Genomic DNA, 23,226 nt, shown 5'->3' on the forward strand with positions numbered 1-23,226 from the left:
AACAGTTCACATTGTTTTATAAATCTAAATAATTAATATATCATTAACACTTAAAATCTTAAGGTACTGTACCATGTAAATAAGTTAAGACATTTTGGATTTTGCACAAAGTACACATGCTGTAAACGTAGTCTGGGATGTCATTATGCCTTCTAATTCCATCAACTTTTCTCAGTCCCTTTAAGACATGGAATGAACAGAAATAAAATCTGTGCCTTGCCGATCTGCACATCTCAAAGAAAAATGAACTAGCAGAGCTTCTTCTGTAAAGCACATAACTGCAGTAAAGCAGTGGGAGATCAGAACTGAACCAAAGCCTTCTAAGTAGGTGCCCTGCATGAGACCCAGACTCCAAAATAGCAGTGACTGTAGAAAAACATTGGTTGACACTGCTCTTTTTAGTTTCTGGAATCAATTGTCCTACCATGAGAGATGTAGCCAGTGGTGAAAATGTGTACGTCGAGAGAGATGAGAAGGATTTTTCACTGCCTCTCAGGGATTTTATACATACAACCGCCAGCACAGTATGAATATCATCCAAAAAGTCATGATTACAGGTTTGAAGCCTGCAAAGGCTACAATTTGTGTAGCCGAAATGTACTTGTAGGCTTTCTTGGAACCCATTGGGTATTATCCAATGATAATTTAGGTGCATTCATATGAACATATCCGTCTATATATCAATATTTAGCTGTGTGGGTCACTGATTCCACAAATACGTAACCATGAGATTCACAATAACGAAGGCTGAACCTACAAGTATAAAAAAGTAAATGTATGCAAATCTCACCTCATGTACAGAGGCATATGATGACAATATATTAAAAAAAGGAATGCAATATTTACCAGGGCATGGAAGGAAGACACAGAGAATATACCCAGCCGGCCCATCGCAAGCTTGGTGGGGCGAGAAGCAAAGGCTAGGAGGCGTTTAGGGTTGGGCAGCTCTCCTCCCTGCAGGCTGGCCAGGTAACACCTGAAGCGGAATAGATCCATGTGGAACTGCTCCAGGTTCTGCTCCCACAAGAATATCTGCAGAATGAAATTGATATAACAATTCAGTTAATAGTTTAAATTTGTACAAGAAGAACTCCACTCTTTTCCCCAGAAACTGTTACCACTTTACTTAGTATCACCAACTTGCACTTGCTGTTGCTAATGTTCGATGTTTACTGTTGCAGTAGAGCAGGAAACACCGATTATTCACCGGGCCATCTCTTCCCAGTCACGGTCCTGCATTAGTGTTTGAAAGAGACTGATGGCCATGGTGAAGCGCTCTGTATTACTGCCAAGTAGCCCAAAGAAGAGGAAGAAACAATACTGCACATTCCACTGGCAGGCTGAAGCTGGGAGCGTTTCAGTTTTCTCGGGAGCAGGGCTGTATCTATTCAGCTCCCTACAATGTGAGACTTGACACTGCCAAACAGAAACGCTTACTACCTAACTGACCAGACAAAGGCCATTTGATCTCCCTTCTATGTAAGCAGACCTATTAAAGACAACATGATCTTTGCAATTAATTAATTGAATGGCAGAATATTGCTGGGTGCCATCAGCATAGCTTTTAACAGAACAAAGAAAAAAGTAATCATTCTAAAAGATGTGCGGCATCAGGAGCCAGAGGAGGGCAGATGATACAGAGATCTCTCCTGTAATCCCTGATACCATTTCCCTGCATCTCCATCTCCTCCATCACAACATGAATTGAAATATCTATTTGGCTGAGATACGTGGGTGAAAAAGAAATATTTTCTTGACATGAAAACAATAATTGTTTTTGTCATTCTTGTCATTAAGAAACACACTTCCACTCAGTTCTTGCTTCAGCCTTTAAGTTGACCGCTAAAATTATCAGTACTAAATAATAAGATTCAGAACACAAAGAAATGTGGTCCGACAGCAGCTACAGGCTCCTCTGCAGGTGTCCTGGGGAGAATTGTCATCCTGCACTACCTTGATGTTTGGATCACAATCTCCAGCAAGATGTTTCAACCTTTTACAATTTGAATGTTGTCAAAAATGGTTGATTTAGCTGAGATATTTTAATAGTACTGTAGTAGGTTTTTGAATAGTGTGGCTGCATAATGATTTCATGAATGCTTTATAACGAAGATGTTTCTCCCTTAGCGAGGACCATTTTCTTTTTATCATCAATGTTTTAGGCTTTGCATTCCCACTGACTCTGGTGTTAAATGGTTCTTCTTCAAATACCATTAAGTTTTGTATCACATCGAACTCAGATTTTAACAAATTCGAACTTTTGTTTATACAATATAATTTCTTTAGTCCCGTGTGTTCTTACAGTCAGCACATTATTTCCCAAAATCCCATAAATCTGCCTACCACATGGGAAATTACAAAAAAAAAAAAAAAAGAGAGAGAGAAACCCACTTGGTCCAGGATTGTCTTCCTCTTCTTGGTGTCTGTAACAGAAGACAACTGCATGTCTCCCATTTTTTTCATCTTCTCATCCATATCTATCTTCTGCTCTAACTTCTTGATTTCAGCACGAAGCAGGCGCACCGTGTCCTCTCTGTGGTGCTGGCGGGCGACAGCAGTGGCACATGTCGAGTGAATGGCTGTGATCCAGTTTTCCAACTCTGTCTGGCTGCTTGTCTGCATTGGGATGAAAATTACAGAAGTTCACAAGTGTTACATCACTAAATAGTCTAGATTCACAAATACTTGCTTTTCCAGCATTAATTCAGATTTAATTATGAAGTGAAATCACACATCACAGTTAGAGCACAAGAGGAAAGAAAAAGTGGATATGGGTCAATGTGACATGAGCTCATGAGGGAATTTGTATATACGTCATCCAGACTGTAAATAAGTGAATGTTACCTGAAAAAGAAAAGCATCTCCCATGGAGTTGCTGAGACAAAAAACAAAGTCCTTCTTTGGATGCTCTGGTACAGCTTGAACAATGCTGTTCTCTACCCAGATGGCATGTTTGGGAATACTGCTGTTGTCAATTCCAGAACGGCCATCAGTCTCATAGAAGAACAATGTGCAACCTGGGAAAAAAAATAACAAATTTTTTAACAGCACAGATTACTGATAAGAGTCTCTTGGAAAGGAAACGAAAGATAGTAATTTTTTTTTTTAAAAGCCTGTTTTGCTCTAGCAATTTAATTCTGCTCTCCAGTGGCCAACATTAAGAAGTGCAGCATGACTGACTCCTCAGCAAGGGAAGCATCATGATCATGATTGTACTGATTTGATTTCAAGCCCACTCAAGTGGCATGAAATTTAATATTAGACTCTCATCATTTGAGTTAAAGATTGGTTTACTGAGATATCTGAAGAGAGATTAGATCACAACTTTAAACACAGGCAACTGAAACAAAACCTGTCAACAAAAACAAGCATAAAAAGTGTAAATGTTACTTGTGCATTGAGGGCACAACAAACCTTTCAGAGAAACCCAGTAACTCTTCCACTTTCGCCTCGTGGCTGACTCCACCTTCTTGTTCTTCTTGTGTACAAGAAAGTTCTTGACGGCAAGCCTTCCAGCCTTGCGTACCATCCCCTGGGCAACGCTGAGCAAAGGGTATGACTGGTAGGTGGAGCTCATAGTGCTCTGCTCGTCACTCAGGGCGGACCCAGCCTCCTCCATGCTCTCAGTCTGGCAGGAGCTCATCTCCAGTTCCTGGCGAAAGTTCTCATAGACGCCCTGCACGCAATCACTGGCGCCGCCACCGCTGCTGCTTCCACTGTCACTACCTGCGAACATACTCCTGCCGGCGGCCGAGGACATAGAGAAGGAGGCCGACATTGTCTTGTAGCGTCTTGACTGTTTTTCCGTCTCCACCATCACCCCGTCGATGCCACTGTCCTCGTACTCGCTGCCCTCGCCAGCTGTGACGTCCTGTGTCATGGCGTAAGCACAAGACAGTTGAGATTCTCCATTAAAATGAAGTTAGTCAAAAACTCCTGCTTTGGCTGACGATGAAGCAGTTACTGCATACACAGGATAAAGCCATTCTTCTGCAGTAAGTGCATTGCAAAAATTGTGGCTACAAATACCCAAGAACCGACCATGGGTAACTTAATCCCAAAGTTTGCTTAAATTAATTGTTCAGAGCAAAGAGTTTGCTGTTGTTGAGTAAAGCCTGCACTGCCTGTGGCACCGCCGGGTCTCCTACTCACATGGCAAAGGGGCTCCTGGGAGATGAAGGGGGTTACACCAAGTTTGGTATCCCCATCTGATCACATGACCCAATCATGCGCACCAGAGTTTCATTCTCTAAGGGTGACGGTACCCCGCAGTTACAGGGCCACCATACACGTTTTACTGTTACACTCTTCTACAGGCCTCAGTCATAACAAAAGAATGAAGCAACTCAAACAAAGAGTGAATTAAAGCTCTGCCTCCTCCTCTTCTGTCATCCTCCTCTCCAGGGGAAAACAACAATTTCTTCAGGAAAAGGCACACTGTTCTACTGACATTAGCATTCCTTTTACACCTCAATCTCTGTCAGAGGCGTATTATCTGTGAGGTGAATGCAGTAAAGGAAATGCTCAGACACAATAGGATACAAATGAACCAGGGGAACTGTCTTATTGGTGATGCCACCAGACTACATTAAAATTCTGCACAGCTTTTCAAGCTGTCCAAGGAGGATAAAGGAACCATGACACAGCTTCAACAGTTCAAGTCTCTGAAAGTTAAGAGAAGTATCAAGCAGATATTGAAACCGTGCCTCACATGTTTATGGACAGAGGAAATTATCTGCTCGGGCTTCACAGTGAAGGTAGCAAATTTTGAATTATATCATTTGACAAGTTACTAATGAATGATGAAACAGTCAGCACAGTGTGAAAGTGCGGTCCGTCTTACCTGTATCGTCTGTGCCCTCCTGCCATGCATAGTGGCACATGTGGTAGCTTGTTGATTGCTCAGGCCTTCGGACAAGCAGTGCGAGCGTCGACAGGGTAGGGTGTACGCACCGTACATGTTCCCATCCTCCTCGGATGGGGAGAGCATCTTATCCTCCTCTCCTGGCCTGGCAGCCCTGTTTGCATTGTGCCATTTAGCATAGCGACGTTGGGTTTGCTGGCGGGCCGGGTTCTTCTGGCCGTATAGCTCATCAAGGGAGTTTGCCCTGTCAGCTGAAGCTGAAGGGCTGGACTGCAGGCGGCCTTTGCAGTCAATTAAATCCCTCTCAGCTGTGTCGACAATCTCCTCGGTGCTAGTCATGTGTTCTTGGCTAAGGTCAGACAGGGAGAACTCCAGGCTGTCATCTCGCCACATGTCTGCAGACTTGGACCTCTTCTTTTTAAAGCCAACGGTCTCCTTGGACCCATCCTGAGTTTTTTGAAGGTAAGTGACCTCACCTGTGTACGCCTCTTCGTCCTGTGCCTCCTCTGCAGTGGGGCCAGGCAGGGTTATGTGCATCATATTCATGTGCGCAGATGGATTGGCTAGGTCAATGTGAAAGGACATCGGCCGCAGATTCATGGCAACACGGTCAACCCAAATTGGGCTCCCGAAGTCTGGAAGAATATTAGCGTCATTGAAAGGCTCCATACCATTGTCAGCCAGGGATTGTGGGATACTGGGGGTGCTACTTGAGCGTGTGCTCGTCTCAGAGTTCCTGTGCTCTATTTTTCCAGATGAAGCATGTCGAGAACGTCTGGTCTGCTTGTTGGAGATGCGAAGAGACCGAGACATGTGCTTACGTGACAAATAGCCGTGTCTGGCGCCATAGAGAGCATGGTCCCCATTCAGGCTCTCAACATTTCCCATGACTCAGATGCTAAAAGAAGAGGTCATAAAAATTAATTAAACTCAAAAAGAATATGAAGTCATGTCGTAAAATATTCCTTTAAGTAGACAAAACATTATCTCTTTCACTGAATTGTTTTTGAATGTTGGCTTACCTGGCAGGTTGTAATTATTTTCCTGGCATTTTGTTCATGACTGGAATTTCAGACAGTATTGCCCTTCAGGTACCTTCCACAAAGTTCTGAAAAGTCACCCAGACATGAAATAACATCAGTTGGGCTCAATGAGATTCAATTTTTGTAAGCAGAGATAACATAGGGACTGTGGCTTTGAATGTAAATGTACCTTGGAACAATTTTGTGATTATTTTTCCACAAAGAGTTATGTTATTGTTGGCTTTCCATCTGTGAAGCACTTTGAAATGTCTTCAGATGTGATTAAGCGCTATATAAATATAAACTTGATTGATATCAAAAAAGCTTCAATAACAAAATACATAGAAGACGCAGAGATTTAAATTAAAGGAAGTTTGACCATAAACTGGAACGATATGCAAGATTGAGGAACGGCTGATCTAATACCCATGGCAAATGAATTTGTACTGCATCATCATTCATCTTAGCACCCATTAAGAATTACATTTTTTATTAAGTACAAAAACTGCAAAGAAACAAAACAATTTTAAAAAATTGCTTTTTACTTTTTTAATGTTAGACCTCATTAAAAATTGGATATCAAGTCTTTAACAAATTATTCAGTTTGGTATTGGAAAGTGACAAGACTGGGGCCAATGGAAGTGACGCTGCTGTTTAGAAAAATAAGCCAGAGTTGAAAAAAGCAGCCAGTTCTCGTCAAGACAGCTAGATAAACATCCTCATTCTGACAGAGGACGTGATCAACTCAAAGAGCTCGGCCCTTGTCAACATGGCCTGGGTTTGTGTGAAGCGGAGACAATATGAGCATTGTGACAGCCTGAGTGAACACAAGTTATTTGGAGCTGAAATAACCGTTCCATGTACAGTTTTCTGTTCTAAAGTACTTCATCCTGCATGAGAGAGGGCTGGGAGCAAGACCTCAGGCTGGATAGCCTGGTCCAAACAAGATTCTGCTCCATGCTTGAGACCGTTAACAGATGGGACAGGAGATTAAGGAACCATGCTGAGGCTGTTGTTCCTTCTGGTGTGTGCTCACCTCCTTTTAGGATAGACCCTTTGGGGGGTGCAGTGTTTTTTTCCTGTCTAGTTGACGCAGATGAGTGGGATCCCAGCCCTCTGCTGCTGTAGTCAGGCTTGCTGTGAAGGGGGCCATTATGTAACCTGGAGCTGACCCCATTTTTCTCCATATGCTTCTTCCTTTCCCCTTTTCATTCCACGCACTCATCGCCCCTCACTGGCAACATAATGCACAATGTTTGATGTGGACGGTATTAAGTATCCATCCCATCCTGCAGGTTGCTGCCCGTTTCAGTCTCGACAGAGGAAAAGAAAAGGAAGATGGACAGAACTATGCAATGTCACTGCACTCTTCACAGGAAACAAGATTCACTGAGAGGCTTAAGCCTGCTTATGACATGAGAGCACAGACATCACACCAAGGGCTACTTTATAGGCTTGTTTCTCCTATTTATGACACAACACCCCTGAGTTGTTTGAAAGGTGAAAGTTTAATGGCTCTGCAGATGCAGTCCCATGAGAGAAACACATTTGTCTGTCTGTTTCAGACCTATGGGGGATTCATGACAGGTATAGCATTTCATTTCAAAATTTCTAATACAGTATTAATAAGGAGCTTAAATTATTTGCTGTTCTGGATTTAGGGGCATAATGTTTCACTACATTCAAGTCATCTGAGTGCAATATTAAAATGGCCTCAATTCTCCCAGCACTTGATTCCATTATTTTGTCAGAAGTTGCAATGTTGCTCGTGACTTAAAGCATCATCAGGTCTTCATGAATCCGAGTGAAAGAAGTCAAAGAAATGCAAATTTGTAGTGTCCCCTCCCCCCATCTCTACCTTGTATCACAATCATCTTTCATGCAGTAAATAAAAGGAAAATCAACAATTAAATTGGAAAATGTTACCACTAAATAATGGAACAAGTAAATGTGTTGTATTCAGCCTGCTGAATAAAAAAACAAGACTGCCGTAGTGTTGTTGAATTCATTCATGACAAGCAGTGAAATACACAACCACAGGAGATTCCAGCCACCCACAGATCACAAAGAAGAATCATTTTCATTGTCAATCACTAAAGATTAGCAAAACATCAGTTTCATGGAACAGCAGAGATACTCAAAGCTATCACCAGCTTTAAGCAGTCAGTCCAGAAAAAAACATCAAGCTGCGGCTAAACAGATAGTCTGCATTCAATTCATAAAATCCAGTCCACAAGTCAAGGCAATTATAGTACAGTAAGATTCTTTTTATCAGTCATCAATAAGAGTGTCAAAGAAATACATTGCGGTAATATTTTCTGGATATTGTTCCTAGTACACGAGATAAACATTAACTTTGAAATATCTGAATTCAAACTACTAAACCCATCAGCTGATAATGTACAGCTAAAATATTATGTATTTGTCATGCCAAGATTTCACTTTCACAATCTTGTCATCTGGAAAGGAAAGAAATCATTCAAACATTAAGACAATTTAGGTTTCATCTTTCTATTTAACCCATCAGCAAAAACATTGGAGTTAATACAAGAAAAACTTGTAAACAACTCAAAATGTTGTTTAGAACATTTCCATAATTTTTAAAAAACAGCATACAACGACACATTAAAACCAAACCAGAACCGCTTCCTGATTTCAATAATAGTGATAATATTGTTTTGGGAGTGCCATGATCACATTTCCATTTGTGCTGTGGGATTTTGTCATCCTTGAAATATGTGACAGTTAGATTTAAGGTCCTTTTGTTATTAAAGACCACTTAAACACCCAGCATATATTTGACGAATTCTTGGGCTTGTTTGAACAGGAACAAGGGAAAAACTCCTCACCCCCACCTGCTCTTCTCCTTTACCACAGGACAAAAATGTCCCGATGCTTGCATCATTTGAGTAAATGTGAACACTCTTGCCCCATGGCCAAAATATGAGTTATGGACTTTCAAAACAAGGCAAGCCTTAAAAATGGATTGAAATACCTTGTGGCAACTTGCTAAGCTCATGAGCGCCAAGTAGAGTTATTGTAAAACTACAATACTATACAGACCGGGACAATAATAACGAATGACAGGGTTGTAAAATCAATACAAATCAAAAGACAGAAGAAAACCTATTCATCTAATTTTGCCTCCATGTTGCTCACATAAACACATTCCTGTCCTTTAAACCAACTACATGGGTGCAAGGCAAGAATGCAGCGAGCTGACTATTTACAAGCTCCAACACTAAAGCCTGTAATCTGAAAATTCAACTGTGCAGAGATAATAACACAGGTAGTTGTATGGAGGGGGTTTACTGCTGAAACACTGCCCTCAAGAGCTCTCATATCCCTACCGATAGAGTCATGTGCATCTGTGCAAATTAAAGTACTGTATTGAAGAGTATTCTCCCATTCTCAGGACTCATTATCTGCTCTCTAGTGTGTGCAACTGTATTTAAGATTCCATTGTACCAGAGTGTCAACAAAAACGTGCAATCTCTTTCATAAATCTAACATCTGTGACACACATCTACAACAGAAAACCGTTTATTTGGGGCATTCAACAAAACAAGTACTTCTTCCAGTCTTAATCTGACACCTCATCTGACAACAATATCCCACTATCATGTGGCCGGACTTTATTCTTTTCTTGGAAAGAAAGATTGCAAGCCTGTTTCAGACTAGCTAGGATTCTACAATGTCCCATAAACCATGGGCTGGCCACCATTAAACTCATTCAGCCAATACTGACGCATCTTTATTACCACCAAAGAGGTTCTGTATTTGCTTGTCTGTTAGCAGGATTACTCAAAATGTTATTTATGGATTTTTATTATATTTTTGGAGCACATAATAACAAGGTTTCTCTGACCACTGTTTGGTTAAAAAAAAAAAAAAGTAGCTATATTGATCGAAATGATCCACCACTAACCTTCTGAGTTGCCAGGAACGACTCGTGCCTTAAGGACTGTATTGATAGAACAGCAGCTGAAGGAAAAACAGAATACTGAACCACCTGGCTACTTTCAGAATAAATTTTATGTTTCAGAGGATGGCTACCACTGTGCCTGACCTGACTTTACAGTCTTTATTTTCATATAGACATTTTTCGTTTCTGTACTCTAACCTATGTTGAATAAATCTTTGCATTTTACAATGGTAATTCAATATCGGTCAAAATGATGCATAACCAATGCTCAAGATGTGTGAATTTTTTTAGTAATATTTTTGTAGTAAATCTGCAGGCAGTGATTTTAGAGTAGCAGAATGTAGCAGCTGGTGGTGTTAGTGTGGTGGTACCTTTGTCCCTGCCAGTGTTCTCTGGGGCACCACCGTGTGCAGAGGTCACCGCTACTAGTGCTGTATGGTGCTTGGATTTAAGCTGCCACATCTGCATTGCACCGTCAATGCTTTAGTACACTCGACAGGGTTAATAATATGTTAGAAAGCTCTGTGCAAAAATATAGTACAAAAATAAAAATAATGATTTTTTTATAAGCGAGACATTTCCTCAGATTTCTGCACGTTTGAAAAAAAATTTTTTTTTTAATCTGTTTTTTACATTTGAATAGAAATATTCTACACACTTTATTACACTTACATAAATGGGTACCTTCACATATAGATAACTGTAGTACGAGTATTTCTATCTTTATCATCAATGCCAGCAATTTGCTCCCCCAGAGGGTCACAACCTAGGTGCTAACAGAGGCCATCCTGCTTATAACACTTGTTTCTCATTGGCGACCTCTGAAGTCCCTAAGCAGCTGTAAATTGGGGGTATTTGTGAGCCACAGAACACTGTTGAGAGGAAGGGGGTAAACACAGGTTGTAATTGTGGCAATTTCTCTAAACTTACATGGGGGAAGGGATTTGTGGCTCTTGAGTGTCGGGCGGTTGTTTATAAACCAACCTTATTCACACCTGGTATTATCATGCGATTTGAATAACCTGTGGAAAGCTCTGTGTGCTGGTCTGAATGGTAGAGACATTAGTGGTGCATATGGGAGCAGTGTGAACATGAATTGAAGAGATGCTGATTCAGCCAACACCTCCTGTAGAACAAAAACCCAAGTAAACATGATCTGGTATACCGTCTGGTATAACTTTGAGTGACATCACGGCTGACCCCCATTACCACTACTGTCAAGGTGAGAAAGGCAGGAACACTGCAGCAGTCTCGAGAGGTAAACAAAGATTAAAAAAATATTGAATATTGAATAAATTAGCCAGTGATTTTGATAGTCAACGTTATCAGGTTTGATCTGTGACAGCTAAGAAAAGCATCAATTTTGAACTTGAGTCAGAAGAATGTAATCTTTGTAAAACGACAGCAGAAAATTCTAAACCCATTTTCTTGAGGTAATTTCATCCATCCATGATCATAATTGTCTCCTCTACTACAGCCATTTCTTCCACTTTGCGGGTCAGCGATAGTCTACTGGGGCCTATCCCAGTTGACGACAGCTGGGATAGGCCCCTGTAGGTGGAAGGCAAGGTACACTCCCAACGCGTCGCCGGCGCATCACAGATGTAGTTTCATGTCCTGCAAAAGATTAAAATTTGTGTTGCCGTCACTGCACCATTCTGTCAACTTCGTGTCTTAAAACAACTACTAAAACCATTTCACATGATTCACAACAATCATGTGAAATCACAAAAAACCATTAAGCAGGGAAACATTCAGAAAATCTTTCACATAGTACGTAAAAAAGATTAACATATTTGCTAGGACAAAATATCACAACCTCAATCACTGGAGACTTTCATGAGTTGACCTTCTCATAGCTTGTTACTGTCATTGTCAATGAAAAGGTCTCCCGTGGCTCCACAGAGCATCAACACTATTCTGCCTTTACATGCTCAACATTTCAAACGTTTACAAATCTGCTTCCACAGTTTTGACTCTTAACACCCTCTCGCCTTTACTTTGACCAAATGTGCTTGACAGTTTTATGATTATTGATGTGATCAATGACACCAATGCCAAAACACACTTGTTAACAAAACAGTTTCTGCTGCAGTGGCACCATGGGATATTATCAGGGGAGCATTGGTCCAGGATTGTATATGAGAAACAGCTGTAAGCCCAGAGAGACACTGGCAGTGGAGAGGGTGATTATGCAATATAATGTTTGTAATACATCTTCCACATCTACTTACTGGCCTTTTTGTGCAATCATTGCCTCAATACCTTTTTAATGTATTGTATGTATACAGTATATGTAAAAAGGTATAGTATGTGATATAAGGTTCTGTCACAGAAAAAAGTGGAACTCTAACATTTAGAAGTGACTTTGTTACAACTTTTTTTTGCAATAGATAAATGTCATGTTATTTGACAAGGATTAAAATTTGTTCTGTGCTCAAGTACACAGGTGTGAACCAACCAGCTTTGGTCAGTATCCATGAAGCCCAGCAGATCGTAAAATCCTTGCATTACATACAATTCAAAGATAATCAAATCAATTGTCCTGCTCATATTTAGTGAGATCTGATCTTGGACCCTGAAGCCTGTCCACTACTGGGGGAACCATGCATGTACCGGTCACAATATGGCAGCATTCAGGCAAAGACCTTTTCTGGATGCCTTTAAGCTGCAAAATATACAGTGAAACTGCAATCCTGCATTAGAAATGTGTTTCTTACATCTGGGTCACTCATGATCTTTTTCCACAGAGGTAATCATTTGCTTTCAGGTCAGTGAGCAGGAACACCAAGCCTCAACTTCAGCTTGAGTCTTCTCCTTTTTTTGTGGCATCACAGGCACAAATTTCACTCAACCTCATAACAAGGTTTATGCCAAAGCTCATTTTTAGCCTTATGATTCCAATATTAAATGACAAGAAAATCTCACACTGACTAGAGACCGAAGGTAATAATCCTGGTAGATTAAATGTTTAGAGCACACTTCATAAACTAAATCACACTCTCTAAAACATCTTTGAACCATTTTGTTTATTGATCAGTTTCATGTTCATGATCATCATGAACTGGAGAAATGTTATCTGAATGGTACATGTGGATAGAGCCCCTAGAGAAGTCCTCTATGAACATGATCTCAGCACCACATCCCTCCAGCTCCCAGCTCTGTACTGTTTGCATCATGCACTGAAGCATGACTACAAAGCTGGATGGAAAATGTTTCAGCTTCCTTCAAGCAGTCCTACTAATAGCAAAGGCCTCTTTTATTGACCTGCAGTAAAAATGTTACTTACACAGTCCCATTTCAGCTGCACTGTAGTCAGTCAGTCAGTCATCTTACCACCGCTATATCCGCCGCAGCGGGTCACGGGGAGCCGGAGCCTATCTCGGCGGCATAGGGCATGAGGCGGGGGACACTCCGGGCACAACGCCAGTGCACCGCGGAGCCACACACAAAGACATACAACCATGCACACACACACTCATTCCTACGGGCAATTTGGAACGGCCAATCAACCTGAAGCGCATGCTTTTGGAGGAGGGAGGAAGCCGGAGAACCCGGAGAGAACCCACGCAGACACGGGGAGAGCATGCAAACTCCGCACAGAGCGGGACTCGAACCCGGGTCCGCCGTGTTGCGAGGTGGCAGCGCTAACCACTGCGCCACCATACCTTTACTTATTTACTAACTTTTGATGCTTAGTAACAAACTTAATGTTTTGTGCACATGTTTTTAAGGATGAGAAGAATATAGAGGTACATCAAAATAATGTGGTACAGGATCACTTTTATACTTTTGTTTTTTTGGCACACCATGTAAATTTGCAAAAACATAACAGGAAAAGAATGTTGGCGTGCCCATGATGGTTAAGAGTATTATAATGCCAGCTATAATACCAATGTGGGAGTTTACTGTACTGTTAAATATTATGATATACATTTTAATATTAAAATTCTTAATTATGAGTATTATATCAACATCTGAATACAATCACATTCACTGAGAGAGAAACCTTTGGAAATATCACTGAAGAATGGATTACACTGATGTCATCCTTTCACATTACTCTGGCCATTATTTTTGTTTAAGTGTACAATGGAAAAATATTGAACTACTGTTAAATATACTGACATATCAGGTAGAGGCAGATTAAATTCCATCCAACACATTTTAAATCCTTTTACCTAATTCGCTTGTCTGGTGGAAAATGTGCTGCATATTTACTTAATCCCACAAAAGCACAACTTTTGTTAACTTTAAACAAATTTTGAAAAGCAGATTAATTACATTTGGTTACTAACAAATTTTAGTTTGAAAGAAATTACTGACTGAAGCTCATGCAGCTCCTTATGCAGGGACTGGGGGGAGAACGTGTATTTGATTTTCACATGATATTTACATAAGCCTTAAAGCAAATCCTGCTCATCGTTGACTAAACTAAAATGTGTGAATGAACAATTTCTTAATCAAATTAAAAAAAAATAGTTTCGAGCACAAGTGACTTAACATTACGTTTTCGAAGCTACACTACACTGGGTGGGAGTGGCAACAGCTCCTATCAAACATCTAGTTCAAAGCGTTTATTTAGCTGGTAAATTCAACTTAAATTAAACACCACAGCAGCAACTTTCAGAATATGCTACTAATAATGTGTGAACCACAAGAGTACTACTATAATCTGTATTTCAGTGAGTAAGGTAGACAGGAAACATCTACCAATTCAAGTCATCGATATAATTAGCTTGCCTTCAGTCAGAACAGGAGTATGGCCTCCTGCCCTGCTAAGCCTTCAACAGCAAATGCATTTCCATAACTATGACACCAGATGACCACGTCTCACCCCTCTCCTCTCCGCAGGAGTGGCAACAGCTTTTCAAACACAATAGGCAGATTTTAAATGAAGTCACACATCATGAAGCCCCCTGGTCCCCCCAACATGATACACTCTGGGAATTCTCCTTGACTTTGGACATTTCACATTTGCAATTCATCATCTGTCTTTTGCGGCATCCCAGAACCACAAACACCATTGTTGCTTTGTCATTACAACATCACAGACACAAGGCGAATTGTTTGCATCTGGCAGTGAATGGAGGGCAATACACAGACTTGTTGCCTGCAGTGGTAGGTAAAGTTGTGCCTGCACAGGAGCACCACAGGTACAAACTTGAGGTGGAAACCCCACCCTAAACAGAGTGAAGACCCCACGCTGCTGTAACAATGATCACAAAACACATGGAAAAAAACCAACATGAAATTAAAGGGTGGTGCAGAAAAACCAAGACGGCTGGACCCTAATGAGAATGCTGCATCCAGAGAAAAGATATCGAGAACACACAAACCCTCAAGGTACAACACTATTCACATGAGCCTTATTTCTATCAAACAAAATCACAACACTCTGAAACTTATGCTCACAGGCCACACATCGACTCACTATGTGAAAACTGGTGGTGTTATTTAGCACCTCTTCTGGAAGTGGGAGGTTTGAGCCTGTACAGCTATTTGTCTCTTCTATCTACCAACACAGCCAAAAACACAGCATTGCAACAAGGCAAAGATCCACTGCAGCAAACAGAATGACCTACCTTACTGTACACAAAAAGGACGTGTCACTTCTGCTTTTTCCTTGCCTCACTAGCCAGGAGAAAAACCCGCAGATCACTAATAGGGAAAGGTCTTCATGAGGGGAGTGACACCCCTCATGCAAGTCCACAGCAGACTGGCTCCTGCATGCATTGATGAGTTGAAGAAGGGAGTGAGGGAGGGGGGAGTGACTGTTTGCAACCCCCTCACCCCCTCTCACCCCACCCATTCCAGCTAACTCTTTCACACTCTTCACTCCCTCCCTCTTTCCATCCCCCTAAACTACAAACCTACTGCTAGCAGGAATGTGTTCCCTGCCTCATTTCTTCAGTAATTGCCACCCCCCCCACACACACACACTTATTAGAGGCATTCTGTTTAATCAGAATGTTGTCACCTTTTCATTGTGCTAAACTCTTAAGATCCACAATTGTCAGATATCAAGCTGCATTTGTCAGTCTGTGTCAGCAGATGCAGAAAAGAATGATCTCGCTTTTGTTTGTGTGAGGTTAAAAAGCAAGGAGACCAACACTCTCTCTGCCCCTTGGACAAAATGACTGAACAGTAGCAGTCTTAATGCGTTGTGATGCATAGTTTGGATCCCTGAATGACTGGCCAAAATGGACCTGTGAATGAGAGAGGGGTTGGACTTGCTGTTGTCATAGCACCAGAGATGTCGTTTGACTACAACGTCAGCAGTGGCAGTGGTGCCCGACTCATTTTGAGGTGATGGAGGAGGCAGAAACAGCAGGGGAGCGAAAGAAGGGGAAGAAGATGGAGGAGTGGGGGTACAGCTATGGATGATGTTCAGCTGTGTGTGGAGCAGCATAGCCGGTGTGCTGCTAGTACAACATAACCTGAGCTGGTCAAGGATAGAAACAACCACACAGAGAAGAGAAAAGGAGAGCATAGAGTATATGAAAGGAGCCTGTAGGAGGAATTGTCATGTCTAGACTTTGTGATGACTGTGTCCAAAATTCACCAAAAAACAAACATCCAGTACACTGGTCAGACAGGCTTCCTCTCAGTGTATATTCCTGTCCTGCCAAGGTTGTGACCCTGATATTACACTCAACCGCTGTGGTCTCTGGAAAAGGAATGTGTGCATAGACAACCAGTCATAATAACCTATGTGCTATTATCAACTCTGGGTTTAATTTCAGTTGATATGTCAGGACAGCGGATTTTTCTTTGAGGATTGTGCCAAAAATTGTTACAAACTCCAAACACATTGCCAAAATTTTGTCTTCTAAATTGTAGAAACAATTTATTGATTGTGATCCAGTGAAAACAAAAGACTTGGAAGCACATGTAGTCAGAAGAAAATACAATGTCAAGAGATTATTGAAACAAAAGTCTCATTAAAAGTACATAGGAAAGATTGATATACTTCCTATATAGTCTTTGACAATAATAAACAACTATATCAACCTAGACAAGTTGCCTTATAGTCATGTTTTATTGTAAGTTTATATTTCTTGAGATAAGATCTTATCAACGAGCTTATGCTGAAACAACGTCTGCTCTGCTCAGTCGTTTCTGAAAAGTGGGTGACTTGCATGGAACTCAGCTAACAAAACAGGGGCAACGATCTTAAACCCAGGACAATCCACACTCAATTTAGCAGCTGATTGAGTTGGACATTCAATATACTGACAGGCCATTCAATACTGATGGAGCAATTTGGCAGGTGAGACTACAGTTACAGACCCACAGCAACACCTCAGAATCCAGATGCTGTTCAGGCGTCACAACCAACTGCAATCACTGTCAGTCACATGCAGCTGCAGTGAATGAAGAAGAGAGAAAGACAAGAAACAGCTTAGACCAGAAGAACAAGTTTCATTTATCATGATATGGAGTAATTTCACAAAATGTGACACAAAAACAATTTGACCCAACGCACACAAAGCATTTTAGGAACAGAACAAGACTCAGATTAGCTCTTTTATACTCGCTGGACAAATAAGTTTGCACTAAATTGTTTTTTGTTATAAGACGTTTCAAAAGAAATGTTTTTAAAAAGGTGTTAAATGAAATCTGCTTCCACTCAAATTCAAGGCAATGTCCCTTGCTTCCCATTAGAAGAGGTGGCAGTAGAGTTTCTGACTGGGTTGTTCAACAGGATCTTAAATTGTGAGAAGATGCCTGAGGAATGGAGAAGTCTGTTAGTGCCCATTTTAAGAACAAGGGAGATGTGTAGAGTCGTAGCAACTACAGAGGAATAAAGCTGATGAGCCATACAATGAAGTGATAGGAAAGAGTAGTTGGAGTAAGGCTAAAAGAAGAAGTAAGCATTTGTGAGCAGCAGTATAGTTTCATGCCCAAAAAAAAGTACTACAGATGCAGTATTTGCTTTGAGCATGTTGATAGAGAAGTACAGAGAAGGCCAGAGGGAGCTGCATTGTGTTTTTGTAGATCTGGAGAAAAGACAGATGAAGATGCTGAGGTTCTCTTTGAGAGTGACCAGGATGGATAGGATCAGGAATGAGTACATCAGAGGGACAGCACATGTTAGAGGTTTTGGAGATAAAGTCAGAGAGGCCAGACTGAGATGGTTTGGACTTGTCCAGAGGATAGTGAATATATTGGTAGAAGGATGCTGAGTTTTGAACTGCCAGGCAGGGGGCCTAGAGGAAGACCAAAGAGGAGGTTTATGGATTTAGTGAAAGAGGACATGAAGGTAGTTGGTGTGAGAGAAGAGGATGCAGAAGACAGGGTTAGATGGAGGCAACTGATTCGCTGTGGCAACCCCTGAAGGGAAAAGCTGAAAGGAGAAGAAGATGTATACAGTCAACAGTAGTAGAGATCAGACAAAGACACAACATTCACACAACAATAATTTGCATAATGGAACAGAATACAAAATATAAAGTTACACATTGCTGTGAGAGTACTATATACTATAACTCAAATTAGCATATATACAGTGTTTCATACCTGGCATTCAAATGGTACCATAGCATGAAAATGTAATACAGCGCCTTCTACGTTTTACCTAAATTATTTATTTTGTAAGGGTATTCCTTAGTTTAATACCCATAGATCGTTTGAGATACATAATATATAAATATATATTTATTTAAAAAGTTCGGGCCGGGTCGGGCTTGGATCTTAAGATCTTATGCCCAACCCAACTCAGAAAAAAATCCAGCCCGACCCGAGCCCGACAGTATTGAAGCCCAACCCAAAAGTAATTGTTGACTTTTTGAACCCGACCCGAATTCCGTGTCCGGTCGGGCCCGAACTCGGGTTCAGGCGTAAGATCTTACCTCTAATTAGCAAAAACTTTGAACTACAAAACCAAAATGTTGGCAAAACTCCACACCATTTGAAAAACTCCCAGGATTTTGCATTCAGGAAAAAAAAAAAACCTGAATCCAGTTGAAACCATGGTCTCCCAAGACATCACATCACTCTTCACTGGCATTTCAACCATGGAAGCAATTAGAACAGTAAGAAAACTTCTACAAGGCCAAACACTAACAAACAGAACACATTTCACTCCAGACTGCATTTGCACTCTTCTAGACCTCTGCCTGACCACCACCTACTTCCAGTACAACGAAAACTACTCCTGACAGGAACATGTTTGTACCCATGGGCTCATGTGTCGTCTATATTATCTAATGTGTATATGGAAGAGGTGGGAAGCAAGGCTCTGGCCTTTTTCACAAGGACAGCACTCAGTCATTGGTTCAGGTATGTGGATGACACCCGAGTTAAAAATCAGGACGCAAGAAATGGAGGCCTTCATAGACCACATCAAAACGGTGGATTGCAACATCCAGTTCATCCATGAAGATGCTAAGGACAGCATCCTGTTCTTCTTGGATTATGTAGTACATGTTGAAACAGACAGGAATCCCAACATTATGGTGTAGAAAAAACCCACCTAGGCAGACAATAAGTATCTTGATTCTCTACCAGTCAGTTATAACTGAACACTTCTGAATTAGAGGAGAAATGTCTTCAAGAAACTTTAAGCAAGTCCATTTGATACTTGTACTGCTCTTCTTGATTTCCCTCAAGCTGGATGCCTGAGAACCTGCAGAGTTGTCAACAAATACATGTCCTTGGAAACACATTCAACAGAACCTCTGCTGAATGTCATATAATTTGCAGATCACAAATCTATAAATAAGCATGATGCACATATCACGCTGAAGCTGATTTAACTATTTAGCAAGTGTTTAATGAGTGGCTGTTTGGATCATATGCTGAAGCTTAAGGTGGTTTAGAATATGTCCAACACTGTGTTTTATGTGTTTACTTTTTAGACAGACGATCCATTGTAATGAGAAAGAGCTCCATGAACAACTGATATCTAGAGAGAAAACTGCAACCATTATGCAACACATGAAAGCGTCGGCCCAAGCCCGGGTAGAGATCATTAGTAGAGGATCCAGTGGTCTCCAGCAGGGAGCTGCCTCTCAAGAGTCAACATCAAACGCACCAGTATCGAAAGGGAAGTCATTTGAATGAGGAGAAAGAGATTGAGTTATCTGGTCAGAACTGGACCGCTGCAACATGGGTAGTGCTCGTTATACATTCAGTTCTATTGAAAGATGCTGGGTACAGTAAGGCAAACCTTGTTATTACTTGGGGAACTACTGAGACAAAAAACATTTTTAACATTTGTTTATTGCAGGAAATTATTCAAGACTCACGTAAACACCGATTTAAAAGCCAAAAGCCAAGATGACATTTGCTTCAACATCAATTCAGTTAGGTCAACAAATATGTTCTTGTTAATTCATTAGATTAGTGGTTTTATTAATCTCTGAAGGGAAATTAAGTTGTTTTAGCAGGTCTGTCCACTAAAACAGAGTAAAAAGACAGTAATTATTAAGTCAATCAAATATGAAAACTACTATCAAATAAACTAAAATACTCAAGCATCAGGAGTCACATTGCAGGTGTATAATGTGCAGGGGTCGCATTATACTGTAGGTGTCTAGTATGATACTGAGACATTTTTCCAGTTATTCCAGTTTTCAGACAGCTTTTGACCTATATACTGCATGGCATAGAAAGAGGTTAAATGAGCAACCATGATAAGGAATTAACAACATATGGGCCTTCAAAACACATCCCACACAAGTGTCAGTTCCAACAAACAAAAAGAGCTACAAGATGCTCTCATCTATGATTGATGGGGTGGTAAAGTTAGCACAAATCCAGCCTCCCCAAAGTGACTCAGCCTCAGCAGTTCAGAGCACTTACTATCCATTATTCATCCCAAACCACAAGGCTCAATCAGACACGTGAGGCTGATGATCATCACCATGTGCAATTCTAACAGCCAGTTATACGTTCCTGCTCACAGTTCAGAAATTGGAGGTGGAACAGAGCTTTGATGAGGCCTTTTAGTGCTAATCTACTGTGCATTTCCAAACCATGTGAACACTGAAAAGCAGGCACAATAGGGCTATTCACTACCATCCATATACATACACACTGGCCCATCACTTCAGATTAGTGACCCACTGTACCTGCAAGAGAATCCTCTCGCTGGTCCCAGGCTACTGAAACCGAAAGGAGGCTTTGGATCCCAACAGTGTGAGCAAGATAACTTACTTCAAGGGAGAACTTATTGTTTCTCCAGGTGTTTGTCAAGCAGATCATACAGAATATTATTGCAGAATATAATCTTTATCTATGGAAGAATGCATGATTTTCTCTTTTTTTAAAAGCGTGGATAGAATACAACCAAACCCAGTCACACATAACTTTGTGTGCATTATCAATGCAAGAAAGTTATGCACTGTGTTGTCCTCTGGAAAGCAACTGGGATCAAATCTTGGAAAGCCATTGAGGTGCTTTTCCAGATTATGCGGTCTGTCAGCACATTCATCCAAAATGGACTCTGGTATAAAAACTGGAATATGTTGAAACTTCAGCAACAGGTAATATGTTGAGAAAATGTACAAATATTTTAGAGACATGAGAAATACTACTCGAACATTCAGTGCTTCACCTGCTTTGCAGCACATGCTCCTATACTAGGACACTCTGAGGTGTGAAAGATTCCCTCTTCCAATTGTCCAAAGATGGAAGACAGACTGAGACAGGAGAGCATCAATATTATAATGGAGATGGACATTTGGTCTTGGGGGGTGGAGGGGCTGAGTGCATATCTGAGACAGAATACAAAGTGTATTATAAACAGTGGGGGTGGAGTTTCATTCATCAACTTGCACTGAAAAGGGATCAAAGTTGCATGAGTGATAAATAAACCCAATCCAACAACAACCAAACAACCCCCTAATGTGATTGATCACATTAGATAATTGCTGATCACTTTGACTATTGATTAATCTATAATTCAACTTAAAAGAAATGTTTTATATACTTTAAAACTACTGAAGTAGATTGTCACTTTGCTAAACAATGCTTGCATTCAAAATATTCAGACATAAAGCTTTAATTCAAATACTTTGTCAGCATTGTTTAAGTAAACCGTAGTAAGTGAAGACGCGGTTACTTCATTATGAAACGCTGACAGCATGAGGACTATTAAGATGGTATTTTCCTACCACATGAAGAGATATGCATGCCAGCGAGGCCTCAGCTCAGCACTCTCATGGCAGAATGACATACGTTTCCTGGTGGGAAAGATTTTCAGCCTCGTGGTTGTGGTCCAACATGTGGATTTAATATTTCCACAACAAACCTCTTTTTATTTCATGATTTAATGGCTTGTCTAAATAAACCAACACTGTGATGCAATGTGATTCAAAAAGATTTTTTATGGAGGCCACACACTGTGGAAAAACGAGTACAATGTTATGCATTAGCAGTGATACCTTCCGTTTGAACAAAAGCTATAAACTACTGAAAATACAGCAGCTACAATGAGCCCGCATCAGAATGAATGGTTTGTGTTAGTCTTAACACAATAAGTGAAGAAAGTTACTCACATGCGTAAGTTACGCACCGAGCACAGAGCTACACTGTTTTCAGTAGTTTCTTTACACCCCTTTGTGAAAGAATGAACAGTTATGGGTAAGTGGGACAGAAATGAATAATTCACAATGAACACTCGTACAGACCAAATTATGTGCATTTCAAGAAAACACTGTTAGACAGTGCATTACTGCACACACATTAAGAACAATGTCATGAATTGTACAAGAAGCCAACAAATCACCACATGAATATCTACACATTCTTCCATGTGTGGTTAATGCTGGACGCCTCACAGCCTCAATCGCTGTGTTGCGTAAAAGAGTACGGATAGAACTAGTTACAACTTGAGCGTGGAGGGCGAAGTCTTTGTGCAGGCATGTCACACAGGTGGGCTCAGGTTACTGTCCCGAGGACACATCACAAGCACTGGGGCCATCTGTGTGTTCCACAGAGCGGCTGTTTCCTTTCTAGGGTTCTCTGTGTTTCTCAGTTTAAAGGTCTCAGGTCATAGACTGTAGATTCTATAACCGCAACAGAGAACATGTTTCACAGGCGCACTGAGGTCAACCCATCTACTGAAACAAGTGGAGTCCAATACAACTAAACAAATTTAATATAATCCAAAAATTACCTCAGAATTTATGTCTACCAAAAAGGAAAAACATCCCCCAAAAGGGGCATTGAGGTAAACATTGGGTTATAAACCAAACTGGAGTTGTTTTTTTTCCAAACGGATGGAACAACCTATGGCCACACCAACTAAAAACTACCAGTTAACAGAGAAAAACCTTAGAAAGAATTAATAAATGCCCAATTACCAAAACAACAACAGTAATAAAAACCCTATTTTGGCTTATGGTATCACTTACACTTTTGTATGGAAAACAATGAATAGATTAAAACTAACCTGATATAGATTG

The 23,226-nt window shown here is 40.8% G+C and overlaps 1 protein-coding gene across 2 annotated transcripts in view; it reads right to left on the minus strand.

Annotated features, from left to right (window-relative positions):
* LOC137596540 (rho guanine nucleotide exchange factor TIAM1-like) overlaps positions 1–23,226 on the minus strand; it is a 38,525-nt gene that overhangs the window by 14,449 nt on the left and 850 nt on the right. The window contains exons 1-7 of one of the 2 annotated variants that reach the window (XM_068317179.1): positions 15,397–15,524; positions 5,887–5,972; positions 4,844–5,762; positions 3,415–3,871; positions 2,845–3,017; positions 2,392–2,616; positions 847–1,032 (exon numbers count right to left, since the gene is read on the minus strand). In XM_068317179.1, the coding sequence (XP_068173280.1) occupies positions 847–1,032; positions 2,392–2,616; positions 2,845–3,017; positions 3,415–3,871; positions 4,844–5,752 (1,950 nt within the window). In that variant the 5' untranslated portion in view covers positions 5,753–5,762; positions 5,887–5,972; positions 15,397–15,524. Of the gene's footprint in view, positions 1–846; positions 1,033–2,391; positions 2,617–2,844; positions 3,018–3,414; positions 3,872–4,843; positions 5,763–5,886; positions 5,973–15,396; positions 15,525–23,226 lie in introns of those variants that run through there. The other variant, XM_068317178.1, reaches the window with a different exon arrangement.

Source organism: Antennarius striatus, chromosome 6 (assembly GCF_040054535.1).
Source record: "Antennarius striatus isolate MH-2024 chromosome 6, ASM4005453v1, whole genome shotgun sequence".
Lineage (NCBI taxonomy): Eukaryota > Metazoa > Chordata > Actinopteri > Lophiiformes > Antennariidae > Antennarius > Antennarius striatus.